The sequence below is a fragment of the Plecotus auritus genome (assembly GCF_963455305.1).
Source record: "Plecotus auritus genome assembly, chromosome: 8".
Classification (NCBI taxonomy): domain Eukaryota; kingdom Metazoa; phylum Chordata; class Mammalia; order Chiroptera; family Vespertilionidae; genus Plecotus; species Plecotus auritus.
The window spans coordinates 12,812,535-12,829,197 of NC_137782.1; the positions used below are offsets into that span (position 1 = coordinate 12,812,535).

Here is a 16,663-nt window from a genome sequence, read left to right on the forward strand (position 1 = left end):
ACAGAGGACAAATGGAATGTACCCAGGAATTATTCTTTATGCCAATATATTTATGAGAAAAAATTTAACTTGTGGCAACCAGAAAACATTCCTTTTAGCTCATACACTTGGATTTTGACTAGTTATTCTGTCCTCGTGTCTTCTTTATTTTAGTTATCTGGTACTTCCATCACCTCAAAGGTCAAAAGCAGCCAGTGAGTAATACTTTAAACAACAACAACAATAATAATAATAATAATGAAAGCAGCCAGTGAGAGTGACATGTGAGATACAGAGAAGGTTCACAGACTTCAGAGCCTGGCCACGGAACCTGTGCCCACTGCTATACACAAGGTGGCAAAGCCCGCTGGCACCTGGACAGTTTACATGGGCTCCAGGGTCTTGCATCTGAGCACTTGGGCTCCTGCACCAAACCTTCTGGAGCCTTCCTCAGCCCCTTGGTGTGTCTCCCTGTTAAACCATGTGGCTCCTGGGGCAGAGATCATTCCAAATTTTACAGAATTTGGAAACAAAACGTAATTCTAGTTTGTTCATTCAATAGTTCAAACATATTCAGTTCAAAGTTTATCTCAGCATGATTAGAGAAAGGCAAAGTTTTGTAGGAAAGTCTTTGCAGTATATCCATACCAACATGAAGTGAGTGGTCGTGGCAATCCTTGAGGAGCAGGTTAAGGAATTGTATTCTTTGGTAGATGATGGGGAGCTGATGAATAAAGCATTGAAGGTTACCTTGTCTCCCACAGTGAGCCCTGCATAAGCTAACTCCTACCTGCATTTCCTACTGGTGTCAGCTCCTCCCTGGAGCCCAGGGGATGCATGGAGTTGTGGTGGAAAGAACTGGGTTATGTCTGCTGAGCTCTGCAATCACACGTATACACTTCTACAGAAATATCATGCCAGAAAGGGGTGAATTCATATGGGAAGAAGTGGTTTATATAGGTACGTTTCTTCCTATTCCCAGAGCAGTAACCTCTTTGATTTCATTTTCTCTTCTAAATATTAGGAATTGGGGTGTGTGTGTTTTTAATCCAGAATTTGGTCATACCAGGTGTCTACTTTTTAAGAGAGACAGTGAAATCTCTAGCTCTTTTGCAAATAGCAAGGAAAAGATGAATTGCAACATACCCCACATATACAATTTTCACACCTTATTTATACAAACTACCATCAAGTTAAATAGATAGCTAAAGATGGCATTTGCCTTAATGGCCCTGTTCAGTATTTTGTTTCCCTCCGGACTCCCAGGCCTAAGTTTCTTCTGAATACTCAACAATCTTGGAGGGTCAAATTAGTCCTAAACATTTCTTACATGGCTGTTACTTTAAGTGGTAATATTAACAATGCAACATTTGTTATCCTTCTCACCACTTATTTACACATCAAATGACACCAGTGAGCTGCTATTCTCACTTCTTTCTTGTCCTCCCTGTGATGCTATAAATCAGGAAGGTGTTCCTTGGAGGAGAAGCACTGAATAAACAAAGATGCTGCATGCCCTCTCATTGCTGAGAAGGGGAGATGCTCCCCTTGGAGACAAAATGGGTTTGTCTAGGGAAACTAATAAGTTAACCAGCAATAAAGGATAGCGAGTGCCCTGAAATGTGCTACAGATGAGAACTACCACTACCCAACCGTAGAAAATTTCTTTGGGGCCCAGCCGGCGTGGGTCAGTGGTTGAGCATCGACCTAGGAACCAGGAGGTCACAGTTCGATTCCAGGTCAGAGCACATGCCCGGGTCACGGGATTGACCCTTAGTGGGGGGCGTGCAGGAGGCAGCCGATTGATGATTCTGCCTCATCATTGATGTTTCTATCTCTCTATCCTCCCTTCTTCTCTGAAAAAAAAAAATTATATATGTATATATATATAATTTCTTTGGGGATTTTAGGATTGGGTTTTTCCATAGTTTGATATGATTTAATTATTTCCCCCAGAGGGACAGACTGCTTGAATCAGATAAGTTTACTCCCTCACCTAAGACTGAAGCCAGTACAAAGTTTGTTTTAATATTCTTGATAACAATACTCTCCTTTCTTAAAGAAGGACTTGGACAATATATAGCCAGGAACTTAAAAAACATCTATACCTTTTTTTTTTTTTTTTTTTTTTTTTTTTTTTTACAGAGAGGACTGGAGAGGGATAGAGAGTTAGAAACATCTATGAGAGAGAAACATTGATCAGCTGCTTCCTGCACACCTCCTACCGGGGATGTGCCTGCAACCAAGGTACATGCCCTAGACTGGAATCGAACCTGGGACCTTTTAGTCTGCAGGCCGATGCTCTATCCACTGAGCCAAACCAGTCAGGGCTCTATACCTTTTGATATAGTAATTCTACTTCTAGAAATCTGTTCTAAAATAATAACCAGATTTTTGTCAGATTTTTTTTTCAAAAAAAGTTGTTTCAGTGTTATTTATAATAGAGAAAAGCTGGGAACATCATATACACTGAGTGGCCAAATCATTATTATCTCTGAACGCATAATAATTTGGCCACTCATTACTCATTGTGTGTGTGTGTGTGTGTGTGTGTGTGTGTATTAGAGGCCTGGTGCATGAATTCATGCATGGGTGGGGTCCGGCCAGCCTGGCCAGGGGGAGGGGACATGGGTGGTTGGCCAGCCTGCCTGCTGGTCGAACTCCTGGTCGAGGGGACAATTTGCATATTAGCCTTCTATTATATAGGATATACACTGAGTGGCCAGATTATTATGCGTTCAGAGATCATAATAATCTGGCCACTCAGTGAATGTTCAACAGGAAAGAAATGATTAACTAAATTGTGGTATATTCACAAGTGGGAATTTTGGGCAGCCATTACAAAATCCAATTTTCAAGGATTATTTAATGACATTGGAAATGTTCTTACTATAATGTTAAGTAATGAAAGCAGGACACTAGTGGGAATACAAAATGTACAACCTCTATAGAGGGAAATTTGGCAATCTCTACTATAATTTTATGCACATTAACCCTTTGACCCAACAATTCTACTTCCAAGAACCTATCACAAAGATACACTGGCAAATATACAAAGTGATATATGCACACCATTACTCATGGCAGCACTATTTGTAAGAGCAAAAGAGTAGGAATAACCTAAATGCCTATCATTAGGTGATTGGGGTAGATTACCATATGCATTAAATGGCACATATGCAGCTAAAAAGAAAGTAAGGAAGAATTTTCTGTGTTTATTTGCCAAGATCTCCAGAATATTTTATTAAGAAAAAAATCAAGATACAGAAAAATATGTTTCCTTTTGTGTAAGTAAACAAAGTTCAGTTATTCTATGGAGTTCTTTTAAAAATCGTTGAGTTTAATTGTGGAGCATGTGGCAACTTATATCTATACAATGTCTATCATTGCTCATTGGTTACCACTGGAGGTTGCTAGGACACCAACTCATGACTCTAAAAATCAAAGTGAGCCCTAGCCGGTTTGGCTCAGTGGATAGAGCGTCGGACTGCGAACTGAAGGGTCCCGGGTTCAATTCCAGGCAAGGGCACATGCCGAGGTTGCAGGCTCAATCCCCTGTAGGGAGCATGCAAGAAGCAGCTGACCAATGCTTCTCTCTTATCATTGATGTTTCTATCTCTCTCTCTCCCTTCCTCTCTGAAATCAATAAAATATACATACATATGTTTAAAAAGCTTTAAAAATCAAAGCAGAAGAATCCTGCTTTTCTAGTATGAACTATATTTCAGGGTAACCAAAAAACCCTATTAGATGAGAGAAAATTCTATTATAGAGAAAAATCCTAGCTATCTATCAGAAGGAACAATAGAATCACACCCCTAGTGAAATAAGTGATGCAGGCAAAGGTCATTAATGGATGCTAAAACCATTGATGGGAACTGTACAGCTGAATCCACGGATCCATCTTGGCATCGCCCAAAGCTGGACAACATGACATTGTCTATCTCTGGATGCAATGCAATATGATGTACACAGTATCGCCTATAAAGTATGTTTGCCAAAATTTTATATTGATCCTGAATCTAATCAATCTAACTTTTAGTCTAGAGTAATTATAGGGGTAAGAAAAAAAAGCTAAATACTATCATGAGAATACAATGAGTCAAATTCAGAAAGTTTAGACATCTTACAAGACAATCTCCCTGGCAGTCAAGTCAATGGCAAATTCGAGGAGGGGAAAGGAGGGTCTGTCTGTTTAAGATTAAAAGAGACTTAAGAGAACAACCAATTACAAAATGCAAGCCTTGTTTGGATATCAGTTTAGTAAATCAATTATAAAAACATTTTTAGAACAATGCGGGAAATCTGAATATAAACAGTATTAGGTAATATTAAGGATTTAATATTAATTTTGTTAAGGGTGATAATGGCATTTGTGGTAATGTAAGAAACTGTCTTTATTTTTAAAAGATGTATACTGGAGTATATATGTGAGAAATAACAATCTGGGATGTAATTTAAGGTATTCAGCAAACAAAGTGGGGTAGGAATAGATGAAATCATTGGGCAAGATTGTTAGTTACTAAAACTAGGCAACAGTGGGTTCATTGTGCTTTTTTGTCTTCTTTAGTGTTTGGAATTTTTCATAATAAGACGTTTTTTTAGACCCCAGCAATGCTCAAGGATATATGGGTTAGAACATATTGGTTCCAAGATATGGTATAACAAAACAATCCTATATAATAAAAGGGTAATATGCAAATTGACCCTAATAGCAGAACGACCAGAACAACCTCTCGACCAGTCACTTTGAGGTGCACTGACCACCTCTTGGCTCCTCCTCCCAGCTGGCAGGCTCCAATTGCCTGATGGCAAACAGGGAACTGGGGATGGGTGGCGGGGGATGCAGGCGACACCAGGCCAAGGCCCCCACCCTGCTGGTTGCCCCCCACACACAGAGGGTGACCTGCGGCGGGGGCAGGGCCAGCGAGCAGGCAGGAATGGCAGACCTCTCAGTCCCTCCCCACCCCAGCCTGCAGGCCCCGATCACCTGATGGTGAATGGGGAACTGGGGGTGGGTGGCAGCAGGGGGCGGGGCCGGCTGCTGGCAGTCAGGGAAGATGGCCCTGATCTCAGGCCAAGCCTAGGCACCGTACCCGTGCACGAATTTCGTGCGCCGGGCCTCTAGTCTGATATAAAAGAATCGAGGTTTAAAAGCATGTATGTATTTAACCATTCGACATGTTGAGAGGCAATTCTTTCAGAAAAGCCCTTCTAAATATCTTTAATTTGATTTTTGATTGTTAGCAGTTCCTCCTCCTCTTTCACCTTCTCCTTCTCCCTCTGCCCTCTGAACCATCTTACTTGGGGCTTTCCAAAAACTGATCAGCTTGGGGAAATGGTGGCAGCACAATAACTTCCTCAACAGAGTCCTAGGTGTCACTGGGCGTGGAGGACTCTCTGTTCCTCTAGAAAATGTGTAGGTCTCCCTGGGGGCATGGACCTTCCAAGAACCATGCATGAAGTTACTGTTTTCACACAACATAAAATGTTATGATCAACCACATTTCAAAAGGATGAAGAAACAGAGATTCTTTCTCTGAAGGACTTCTACCGTCACATTTAAATGAGACATCTCTGTTTGGACCCCACTTTAATATTGTCTGTAACTAAGCAGTATCTTTAACATGTAAAATGCTGATCACCTTAACATGTTAGAGAACATCTTATAAATCTGAGGGGAACTGGAACAGGTTTAAGTCATGAATATATTTAAAATAACAGGTTACACACGAACATCACGATCTCTTTTCAGTGACCCCTGCTTTGGGAGCCCAGACACATCTTTGAAGGTGGAAACAGAAGAGGAAGGACAGGGGTGACACTAGAGTGTCAAGTTTGAGCTCTGTTGCAAATGTGCTCTTGACTTTGGGTGGATTGACCTCTCTTGACCTTGGTCCCTCTCTGCCCCTGGGAAGGCAGCATTTCCTGATCTGTCTTATGTCTCATCTGCATCTCTAAAGAAATCATATACATGAAAATATTCTTTTTTTTCTCCCTCTCATTGCTATAGCCTATATCATTATGCTTATTATCAATTTTTAAAAATTTATCTTTATTGTTGAAAGTATTACAGATGCCCCCCCCCCCCATTGACCTCCTCCACATTGTACCAGCCGCACCCCAGGCCTCATGAGCTATTTTCTATGACCTTGGTTTACATGTATCTATAATAATAATTACATGTATGCTAATTAGACCTGACGTCCTTCCAGACGACCTTCTGTGTGAATCCGGGGCTGCCAGGGAAGCCTGGGTCCAAGGTGCCGGTGGCCTGAGGGAAGCCTGGGTCCTGGCTGCTAGAGGGAAGCTGGTGCTGGCAGCCAGGGGAAGGAAGGCCTACTCTTGCACGAATTTCGTGCATTGGGCCTCTAGCATGAATATAAGTTCTTTGGTGCATCTCTTTCCCACACTCCGACCCCCTTTCCTCTGAGATTTGTCAGTCTGTTCCCGTGCTATGTGAAAATATTCTTGAAACTATAAAGAGATTATAGTTATTTTAAAAAATATACTCTCCAGGTAGATATTGGCTTTCCCTCGTCAACATCTCTTATTTCCCAATTCCACTTCTAGAATTGTTCTTAAAATCTCTGGGATATAGTTTGAATAAAAGATTCTGGGAGTAGATTATATTTTTAATTAGAGATTGTTTAGTTTCCCTATTTACTGTGCAACATTAAAGAAAAGATTTTCTTCCTAACTTAAAAAAAGTTTAATTTTAATACTGTTAAAAATCAAAGCATATTATTTCTGAAATAGTTTTGAGTCCTGGAGACTTTAGCATTTTAGAGTTCTTTGCCAAAGTCTTGTTTAAACATACTAAATAAATTGTCTTTAAACTCATATTTTTATCATCTTTTAAAAATATCCATTTTAAATGTTGTCAGTGGTAGCCTGGCCTGTGTTCCTTCTATTAAGGCAGATTCTTTCATGGTACTGATAGCAAGGATTGAGGACTTGAAAAGGAAAGCCTTCAGATTAATCTCCCGGGGCTGGACCCAAACAACGAGGCTTTGCCCGGAGTGGTCAGTATGGTATCTTCGTCTGTACTCAGTGGCTCATGAAAATGTATTCAAAATGTACTCGTTACATCTCTTACCAGGGCAGGTTGGAAGCAGCTAAGACAAACACGAGATCTTCCGAGCGAGCCAGCCCATCCATCTGCACCAGCAGCTCCGTCTTCATCCGAAGGCTTCCTTCATGCTCTCCCCTAGAGAGAGAAAGGAGGTGAGTTTCCCCAGGGTAGAGCCTTTGCTTCCATAACAAGGCAGCAAAGACTCAGGGGCTGTGGAACAGGTTCTCTTCCGACTGCTAACCCTTCCCTGCCTCGTTCTCAGGAGCCACTCGTACTGGAGTTGGAGGAAACAAGCCATTTGGTAGTAATAGAGAGGATGTAAGTGAATATAACGATGATAGTGAAAGGAAAGCCAAAGGTTGGCAGCGAACTAGAAAATGACAGAAGGGCAGACAGTGCCTCTGGTAGATTGAATGCAGCCCAGCTCTGTCCACCTGCCATACTATTTACCCTTTTATAAATGGCATAATTGAGAACAATCCTCTCCCTTTATATAGCAGGCATAAAAGAACTTTCTCAGGAAGTATTTCTTTTAGTATAATTTATGGATTTAAACTGTCCAAAAAGAGAGATGAACTATTTGTCTGAATCTGTTTCACTCTCGATTAATAAGAGGCAAGGTAATGACATGTGAGGCTGTCTTCTGTGCAAATTCATCCTCCAAGCTCCCATCACCACTGCCAAAGACCTTCCCACCAACAAAGAGCTCACCTCAGGATCTGAACATCCAGATTGGCTCTACTAGTAAATACTGACCATATCTGACAGGCTCTCCTTCCTCTTCACTTGAATAGATGGACATAAAGGACAAAAAAATGCCTGTCTTGAACATGACATTCAACTTCTCATCTCTGCATGAATCTTGGGGCACCCCAAACCAGGTATGTGGCTTTTAAGGATGTGACCCTTACCATCTAACTACCTTTTCCTAGGACAGAAGACCATCTCACAATATAGTTACATATATAGTCAGCATTTGCCCCTAATTATTATTCTTTTAACATAATAGGACCCTAGAAGTCTTCCAAGCACCTGCACTGATTCCCTGACTATTTGAAAATTCTAGTTTAGACATTAAGTTCCAGACAAGGAAACAGACATTACGTACAAAACCTGGAGCACATGCATGACAGTAGATGAAGAGTTTCCAGATTAGCTCATCAACGCTGTGGGGACCCAAGGATGGAATGAGTGCACAGGTCACTGGGGTGAGGCAGACCAGACAGGCTGGGGGCTTTGCAGAGGGAATGACCGTGAGGGGCTCTGCTGGGTTCCCAGTTGCACTGTGTGGTAGCCTGCTCCCGTCAGGTCCTGTATAGAGAGGCCCAGTGCCCAGGCCTGGGGCTGACAGCACCCACTATGCCATGGAATCATCCCCTTTCAATCAATGCTAAGAGTCCCATGGACCTTAATGGGATGGTTTTCAATGAGTAAAATTTCATAAATTATAGTCTAGTTATATTTCCAACAAGCTAATTATTTGTTCTTTATTAATATTAGTTCTGCCTTAATGATAGACAATTAGAGGCCATCAATAAATGCAGACATGTTGAGATTTCCCTGAGAACTGTTTCTTTTCAAGCCAAAGGAGCCAAATTTAGTAAAAAGTTTCAGAGAAAAATACCTCTGATCAAGACAGAAAGGCGTTCTTAAAACACACACACACAGCTCATTATAGTCTGAGAAGTAAACTAGAAATGAACAGTCTTTCCTGCTGGGGACATTAGCAGACACTTAATCTTTAGAGATAACATATGCGACATGTTTAAATTCGGACATGCCGAGCCACATCCTGATGTCACAGAGAAACGGTGGCTTCCCCGGCCTCGCACACCTTGTGAAGGCCTGCCCCTCTTGGGACTTGGCTCTTTGCAGCCCCGTTCCACACAGGCAGCCCCTCTGGCTCCAGAGGAGGTGGTCATGGGCGGCTATTTTAAGCCAGCACGACTGTTATGTTACGGCAGCCTGGGACTGTGGGACTGGGTGATCTTCAGGCCTGAAAACCACTCTGTGGGGAAGGGGGGAAGGGAGGATGACATTTCCTCCGGTTATAAAAACTACTTAAATCAGCTATTCAGTTAACAGGACCTAATTTAAAGACCTTTCCGTGTGTCTGCAGAAAATTTGTGGGCTTATTAATAGGCTCATTCTGCTGGTAAATGTCGATGGGCTTCCGACCATCAAACACTCTTACAAGAGGGAAGAAGTGATGACCAAAAAAACCCTGTCTGTTACCCGGGAGCCGTGCCTCTCTGACTCATCACCGACTCCAGCTCGTCCAGGAAGATGGTGGAGGGGGCATGGTAGCGAGCAAGTTCAAATAACACCTGGGTGGGAGAAAAGCAACCACATGTTCAAACCCATATATTTAAAGTTCTCAGATGCTCCCAGAGAGCAAAAGCTTAGAATGACTATACTGTTAACCATCTATGCTGCACTCTGTTCTTTCACTAACAACTTTATAATCATTACAATCATTTCTCCCTAGAATGCCCTATGGGATTGGATGGTCAAATTATTTCCATTTGTCACTTGATAAAATTAGATCCAGAGACATTAAGTGGTTATCTCAAGGTTACTAATCATAAAGAGAGGAGCTTAAGGTAAAACTCAATTCCTGAGCTTTCAGTCCATTAGCCAATCCCTGAGAATCCCTGTCAGTGACGTGTTTCATAGGGACAATGAGAGAGCTATTCTCAAAAGGAAGAATTGCTAGGAAAGGCTAGAGTTCCAGTCATGGGTAAAAAAGACAGAAATTTTGCCCCTCTCTGCTCCCCAAGTTACTTCACAGGGTTCCCATACCACCCAACATTGCTGCTTGGTAGGCTCAGGTACTTGAAGGCAACTCCCGGTTGAATAAAATGTTCCATCCCAGAATAAAATGTTATAGACTGAGCAAGAACAGGAAAGCAAGCAGCAAAAGAACAGCCATATAAAAACAAAATAAAGAGCTCTAAAGGGAGATGTGATGGTGATGAAAAGAGCATAAAAAACTAAACCTTTTTTTTTTTTCAAACACGAAACTGATCTCTTGAGCACCATATACAATTCTTCACTGGTTGATCAGAGAAAGCAATAGAGATTTAGAAAAAAACAAAGGTTCTTTAATTGGCAGAGGAGATTTATTCTCCATGCCACTTAGCACTAGCAAAGCATCACAGAACGAATAAGAAGGGAAGGACTCAGAAAAAGCCAGGTTGTGGTTTTCATGAGGAGTAGCAGATCACCCCTTATAGGTCTCCCTAGCACTGAATGGAAAATTGCTCACGTGTGTGGTATGTCCATGCTCATGCTCAAGTATTTTCCTTTACAGAATCCTATTTCATTTGAGTATGACAATTGGCTCAGCCTAATGCACTGAGAGAACAACGTCAATGCTGGGACACTCATCACACATGCCTTTGCAAATAATAGAGACCACCTTATTAGAAGCAAGTAACTTGTCCTCCTTGTCACAATGGCAGCAATCTTCCCAATGAAAAATTGAATATTAGAACTCTTTATTAGAACCATACATGTTTTTAAGGAGCTCCCTAGGGTGCAGAGAGACCAAGGGGCAAGATGAGACCAAACATCCAAGTGGAAGGAGAACCACATCTAGAGCCTCTGTTTCAATATAGACCATGCCACTGCTCTTTCCACTGCCAGAGAATATACAGAATCCTGGGTAAGTGCTCTGAAAGCATTAGGCTAAAATTTTCAAAAGTACTGGGAGGAAGTGAAATCATGACATGGGGGGGAGGGGTGTTAAAAGATGTAAGCACCAACAGGTGTGTGCATTTGCTAAAGAGACCACTCAACTACTCAATAGCATCAACTCCTAAGAGGCATGAACATTAGGAGGGGAGGGAGCAACATAACCCAAGGGTTTCCTATAAATAACTCTTAATTGGAATAGAAAGAGAAGCGAATAGTAGGAACGCTTCTTTGATTTAGGGGAAAGGTCCTAAAGGGCCATCTTTATCTGCAAGCTTCATAGTAAGGAATTTGACAGCATGACCAAGATTCTGCAGATGAAGTTCTTTTCAAGAGCTCAGAAAATAAAGTAGTTTCTGAAAGGATAGAAGGTGAGATCCTTCAAGGTTAGCAGATGTGATCTGTTTTCCTCTTAAATTATTTTTTGAATATCCAAAATAAAAATGCATTTCACAGAAAAAAAGATATACAAATTCTTTGAAACTTATAAAAAGATGCTCAAATTCATTTAGAATGGAAGAAATGCTTATTTGAGCACTGAAGTATTACTTTCACTATCAGATTGGCAAATATTTCAGAATTGGGTACTTCACAGTGTTGGCCAGGGTGTGGGAAAGCAAACACACCCACCACTGGTGGGAGTGTAAGCTGGTGCAATCCTGTTGGCAGGGAGTTGGGCAATCAGTGATCTTCATTCCCTCTGGCCCGGCAATTCTATTTTAAAGAAATTGCTCTACATGACTACATATGCAAAGTCCTGTGTATGAAAGGACTGTCCACAGTAGCTTTGTTCATAATAGCAAGAGACTAGAAACAACCTAAATGTCCAGCAAGAAAAGACTGGTTTAATATGTTTTGGGACACACCCATGCAATGAAATACCATTCAGATATATAAAAGAATATGCTCTGCCTATAACAGTGTGTAACAACATCCAAGTGAGAAAAAATCCTTCAAGGTATAGAAGGGTATAGACATATATGCTATAGCAGTAGTTGCCTCTGGGTTTAGGGGTCTATATACCCTTTTGTACATTTTTTCCAAAAAGTTTAGTTACTTTTTAAATATATTGTAAAGTAAGGTGAGAAGTCATTTCCTCACTCTGAGAAAACTAACAAAATAATACTGAAGCAGAGGAAATTTTAGTTTAAAAAAATGCTCACATAGAAGGAAGAATTCTGGCTAAATGACTTTTCTGCCTATTCAATACTAAACAATAAAATCCATGTAGTTTTCATCTTTGATGAGAATATTCATAAAATAGCTGAATTTACTCTTCTGTCTAACTAAGTCCTGTCCAGGGAATAGAACGTACTCTTCCTTCGAACATCTTGCAGCATCTGGTACTCATAGTTCTAAACAGCACTTTTCAGGATAGGAGATAAAGCTAAACTGATTCTATAGACATTTTGCAAGAGTTTTGTTGTTCCTCAGCACAGAAAAATTGAACTTTTTAAAAAAGTCTTTTGGTTGATGAGGATTCTAATTAGTTGGATTTCAACTTATTAAAATCCAACTAACTAGAATCACACAGAACCCTAGATTAAGGACAAGCTAACCTCAAGCCCCATCTTTGGATATGGTAAGTTAGATTCAAGATGAAGAACAAAGAAATAGAAGATGTCAACATATATTTCCATGTATTATAATCTTGAAGGGGTGATAGATAATTTATAAAAACATACACATTTGGACCAATTTGAAAACAATATCAAAGTAGTAAATAATAAGTTACTTTTGGTAAATCAATCCTTTAAAAATATTCTATTATGCCTTCCAATTAAGCCAGAATATTATGAAAATAATTCATCCAAGAAAACATAATTTAAGCATACTATTTTAGAGTAATTTCTTATCAGAAAATATATAATATTTACATTCATTTAGGAATAATTACTTATCAGTCATTCTACAAAGTGCAATAGTTTAACAGGACTTCTGAGAGGGACCCACCTTACATTGAGGCATAAATCATGAACACGTATTCTCAAAAGGTAAAATATTATAATATAAAATATGCCATCGACTATGAATGAGATATTGTAAAGATAGAAGCAATCTCTTAAGGAAAGAAAAAATAAAACCAATAAGCTATGAGCACTATGGAGGAACGTTGCTCAGAGCATCTGAATGAATAATTAAGTTTTACATTTCTTGAGTCTTCCTTTGAGTACCTAGTATTAGGGACCAGGATACAGTAGTAGCCTCTCAATAAATGTTAACTGGATAAACTGCATATGCTTAATAATAAATGCTTCTTGAATGAAGGAAAAAAATAGGCCACTTCAGAGACAATTTTCTTTTTTAGTTTCCATTCCTAAGTTGCATGAGTCACAAAAGGGCTGTCGGTCAAATTCCCAAAGGAAGGGAGATCATATTTTGCTGATGGGGCATAATTAATATCTACATATGATAGTCAGTCCATCTCCTGAGTTTTTGGGTAATTAAGACCCCGGGTAAATTCTAATATATAAATCACTTAAAAACAAGTAAGCTGTAACATCATTTTGTACCACTGTGTTTTGCTGGAACTTATTCTAAAAAAACAAAATCAAGAATTCCTGTATCTATGAAACAAACTACTGGTTATCAGAAATGGAAGGGGTTGGGGGCAGGTGAAATAAGGGAAGGGGATTAAGAGGTACAAACTTATAATTGTAAAATAAGTCATGGGGATGTGCTAGACAGCATAGGGAATATAGTCAATAATATCGTAATAACTTTGTGTGGTGATAAATGGTAACTAGACTTATTGTGGCAATAATTTCATAATGTGTATAAATATTAAATCACTATAATGTACACCTGAAACTGATAAGATATTGTATGTCAATTATACATTAGAAAAAAAAAAAAGAATTCCTACCCGAACAAGTTTTTCTGAATCTCCTCTCCATTTGCTGACAATGGTAGATGCAGAAATGTTAAAGAAGGTTGTTTTGCATTCCGTGGCCACAGCTTTGGCCAGCAAAGTCTTTCCTGTACCTAGAGACACAGGTGGAGAAAGTATGAGTGGCATTTGAGCTTCCTTTCTCTGCTTACAGACGGAAGTCAGTGTCACAAGCAAAAAAAAAAAAAAGGAGAGCGGTTCCTCAGCTCTCCTTTATCCCATCCTGATATCCTGATGTGAGGACAGATGAGTCCATTCATCCTCTGCATGCACACTTAATACCAAGACCAAACCAGAAATATTCGTTACCTGGAGGGCCATAGAGCAGTAGTCCTTTCCAGGGGGAGAGAATTCCTGTAAACAGCTGTGGGTACTATGGGAACAAGGAAGAGTGGTGAGGTTTGGTATCAGTATGTCAGTCACACCCTAGCAAAGGCAAGCTGGTGAAGCTGGAGTGAGCACAGCCCAACTCTGAGAGTCAGGTCTTCCGTTTAGTAAGGCTGGCTGCTTCTGTATGTATCTTATATATCCCAACTTGACTTCCACAATTGATAGGAACGTATGGCTTAATTTATGTGGCTTTTTAAAGAGCAACTTTTTTTGTAAGGAAAAGAAAGGCACATGTAGGTACTCTCCTTCTCCATTACAATAGTTATTTCTTATATGCATAACATCATTCCCCACCCCAACTCATCCCTGCCCCGAGTTCTATATGAAGACCTAGCAGATATGAACTTTAAGAGAAACACCAGAACCAACAAATAAAGGTGTATGTGAATAAAGCACAAAACTGTGGTGAGTCCAGCTGGTGTAGCTCAGTGGTAGAGCATCAACCTATGAATCAGGAGGTTACAGTTCAATTCCTGGCCAGGGCACATGCCCCAGTGTGGGGCATGCAAGAGGCAGCCAATTGATGATTCTCTTTTCATTGGTGTTTCAATCTCTCTCTCCCTCTCCCTTCCTCTCTGAAATCAATAAAAATATATTTTAAAAAACAGTAACTGGTGAAGCCTGACATAGAAGTCAGAAACATCCAATGCAGACAGCATTATGAGACACGGGCTCCAAATAGGATGTGCATGGACTTCAGTGAGTCTCTCCCATAGTTCAAATTCAAACCATCTAGAGGGTGGGTAGGGTTGATAGAAAACAACCAGAAGCAAAGATAATAGTAAAATTGTAACTAGTTATTAGTTTCTTGTTGATGCTAATGTCAAAATCTCTATGCCATCACATACAGAGCCTATGATACCATGGAGATAGCACATCCAGAAAGCTTCAATGAGATGTTCTAGTCTGTCCAGAAGTCTTGTTCTAGAGCAGCCGTGGGCAAACTACGGCCCGCGGGCCGGATCCGGCTGTTCTATCCAGTTCTCTTGCTCTCCCCTCCGCTCCTTTACTTTGAATTTATATTAGTTCACACAAACACTCCATCCATGCTTTTGTTCCGGCCCTCCGGTCCAGTTTAAGAACCCATTGTGGCCCTCGAGTCAAAAAGTTTGCCCACCCCTGCCTAGAGCCACTCAGAGGACATGGTGAGTAAACTTTCACTAATTCTGAGCACCAGTATATTGTTTACCCACCTGTCTTAACACAGGAAAAAAGTGGAGGGGGGGGACACAATCCAAATGTATGGATTTTATGTCATTAGAATAGAAGCATCCAAAAAGTAGGGGCTGCATGGGCTCAGTGGTAAAATAAATAGGTTATTGAATAAACTTGTAAATCTGACTGCAGGAGATTACAGAAAATTATTTGCAGCTCCCTCCACCAAGAGGCAAAGTATATTTCTCTACCACTTGAATCTGGACTTTGCCTTGTGATTTTGGCCAATGGGACGTTAGGAAATATAAGAAGAGACTTGAAAATATAAGACTAGTTGATATGAGGAATATAAGAAGAGACATGGGAAATGCTCATAGATTGGGACCTGCCCTCTCTTGCTTCTGTCTGGGACTCTCGGCCACCATGTGAACAAGACCAGCTTGCCTGCTGGAGGCACGTAGAGAGGCCTCAGCTGTCCTGTTTATCCCAGATTTCCCAACCTCTCCATCTTCTCCAACCACTCTGGCTGATGGCCCAGACATGTGAGTGAGGCCAACCAATATCACCTGAAAAAGAGATGAGCCAGCCCAGCTGAGCCCCTTCCAAACTGCATACCCACAAAACTGCAAACAGATAAATGATTGTTGTTTCAAAGGCACTGCATCTGCAGAGTGTGTGTGTTATAGAGCAAAGTTGTCATACACTGACCTTCTCATCACCATGTTTATAACCAAACATAGAGAGTCTTGTTTTTTATTTTTCTTCCTGTTCAGTGAGCCACTCTGTACAAAGACTTGTCAGGAGCAAGCAATAAGCACAACAGGCTGGCTCACTGGCCAGTGCCCTAGAGGGGGCTGTCTAGTCTTTACAACCAGTCAAAAGCAACACTCCAGAGGATGGGTGTGTGTGTGTGTGTGTGTGTGTGTGTTTTGGGGAATGTAGATCTATGAAAACAAAATAAGTGGCCCTCTCCTCCAGGAGATATTTCTACTATGGTATATTTTTAGGGAGGCAGACTAATTTGAGCAATTCTACAGGAACTGACAAGTCATATATGCTTCAGTCTTAGATCTAATATTATCACTTAGAGCAGACACCTGCCTTGAAACCTCGCGTAACATTTCAAACTGCCTAAGATGGCCTGGGCCTTGGTAGTCCAGCATTGCCAATGTAGAGGCAAAAGGCTAACTTGTGGACAGAAAACATCCTGGGCTTCTCTCCCTAGTGGGTGTTATGACATACAGCTTGTCCAATGGATATGAATAGAAATACCCCCCAAGAGGCTTCCCATCCTTACCCTTATAGGATACACCACAGCTTCTTTGACTAACTGCTTGGCTGCATCGAGTCCAATAATGTCATCCCACTTTATGTTTGGATTATGGAGATAAATGTCCTGCAATGCACATTTGATCATTTTGTTAAAACTAATGTTTTCCTCCACAGCTGCAATAAACATGGGAGCCACAGAATACTTG

The 16,663-nt window shown here is 40.7% G+C and overlaps 1 protein-coding gene across 2 annotated transcripts in view; it reads right to left on the minus strand.

Moving 5' to 3' along the window:
- The window catches only part of KATNAL2 (katanin catalytic subunit A1 like 2), a gene marked incomplete at its 5' end in the record, with an annotated part of 67,463 nt that overhangs the window by 5,906 nt on the left and 44,894 nt on the right, over nt 1-16,663 (minus strand). For both annotated transcript variants that reach the window (XM_080683798.1, XM_080683797.1), the window contains 5 exons: nt 7,079-7,189; nt 9,290-9,381; nt 13,617-13,735; nt 13,950-14,013; nt 16,483-16,581. In XM_080683798.1, the coding sequence (XP_080539924.1) occupies nt 7,079-7,189; nt 9,290-9,381; nt 13,617-13,735; nt 13,950-14,013; nt 16,483-16,581 (485 nt within the window). The remainder of the gene's footprint in view (nt 1-7,078; nt 7,190-9,289; nt 9,382-13,616; nt 13,736-13,949; nt 14,014-16,482; nt 16,582-16,663) is intronic.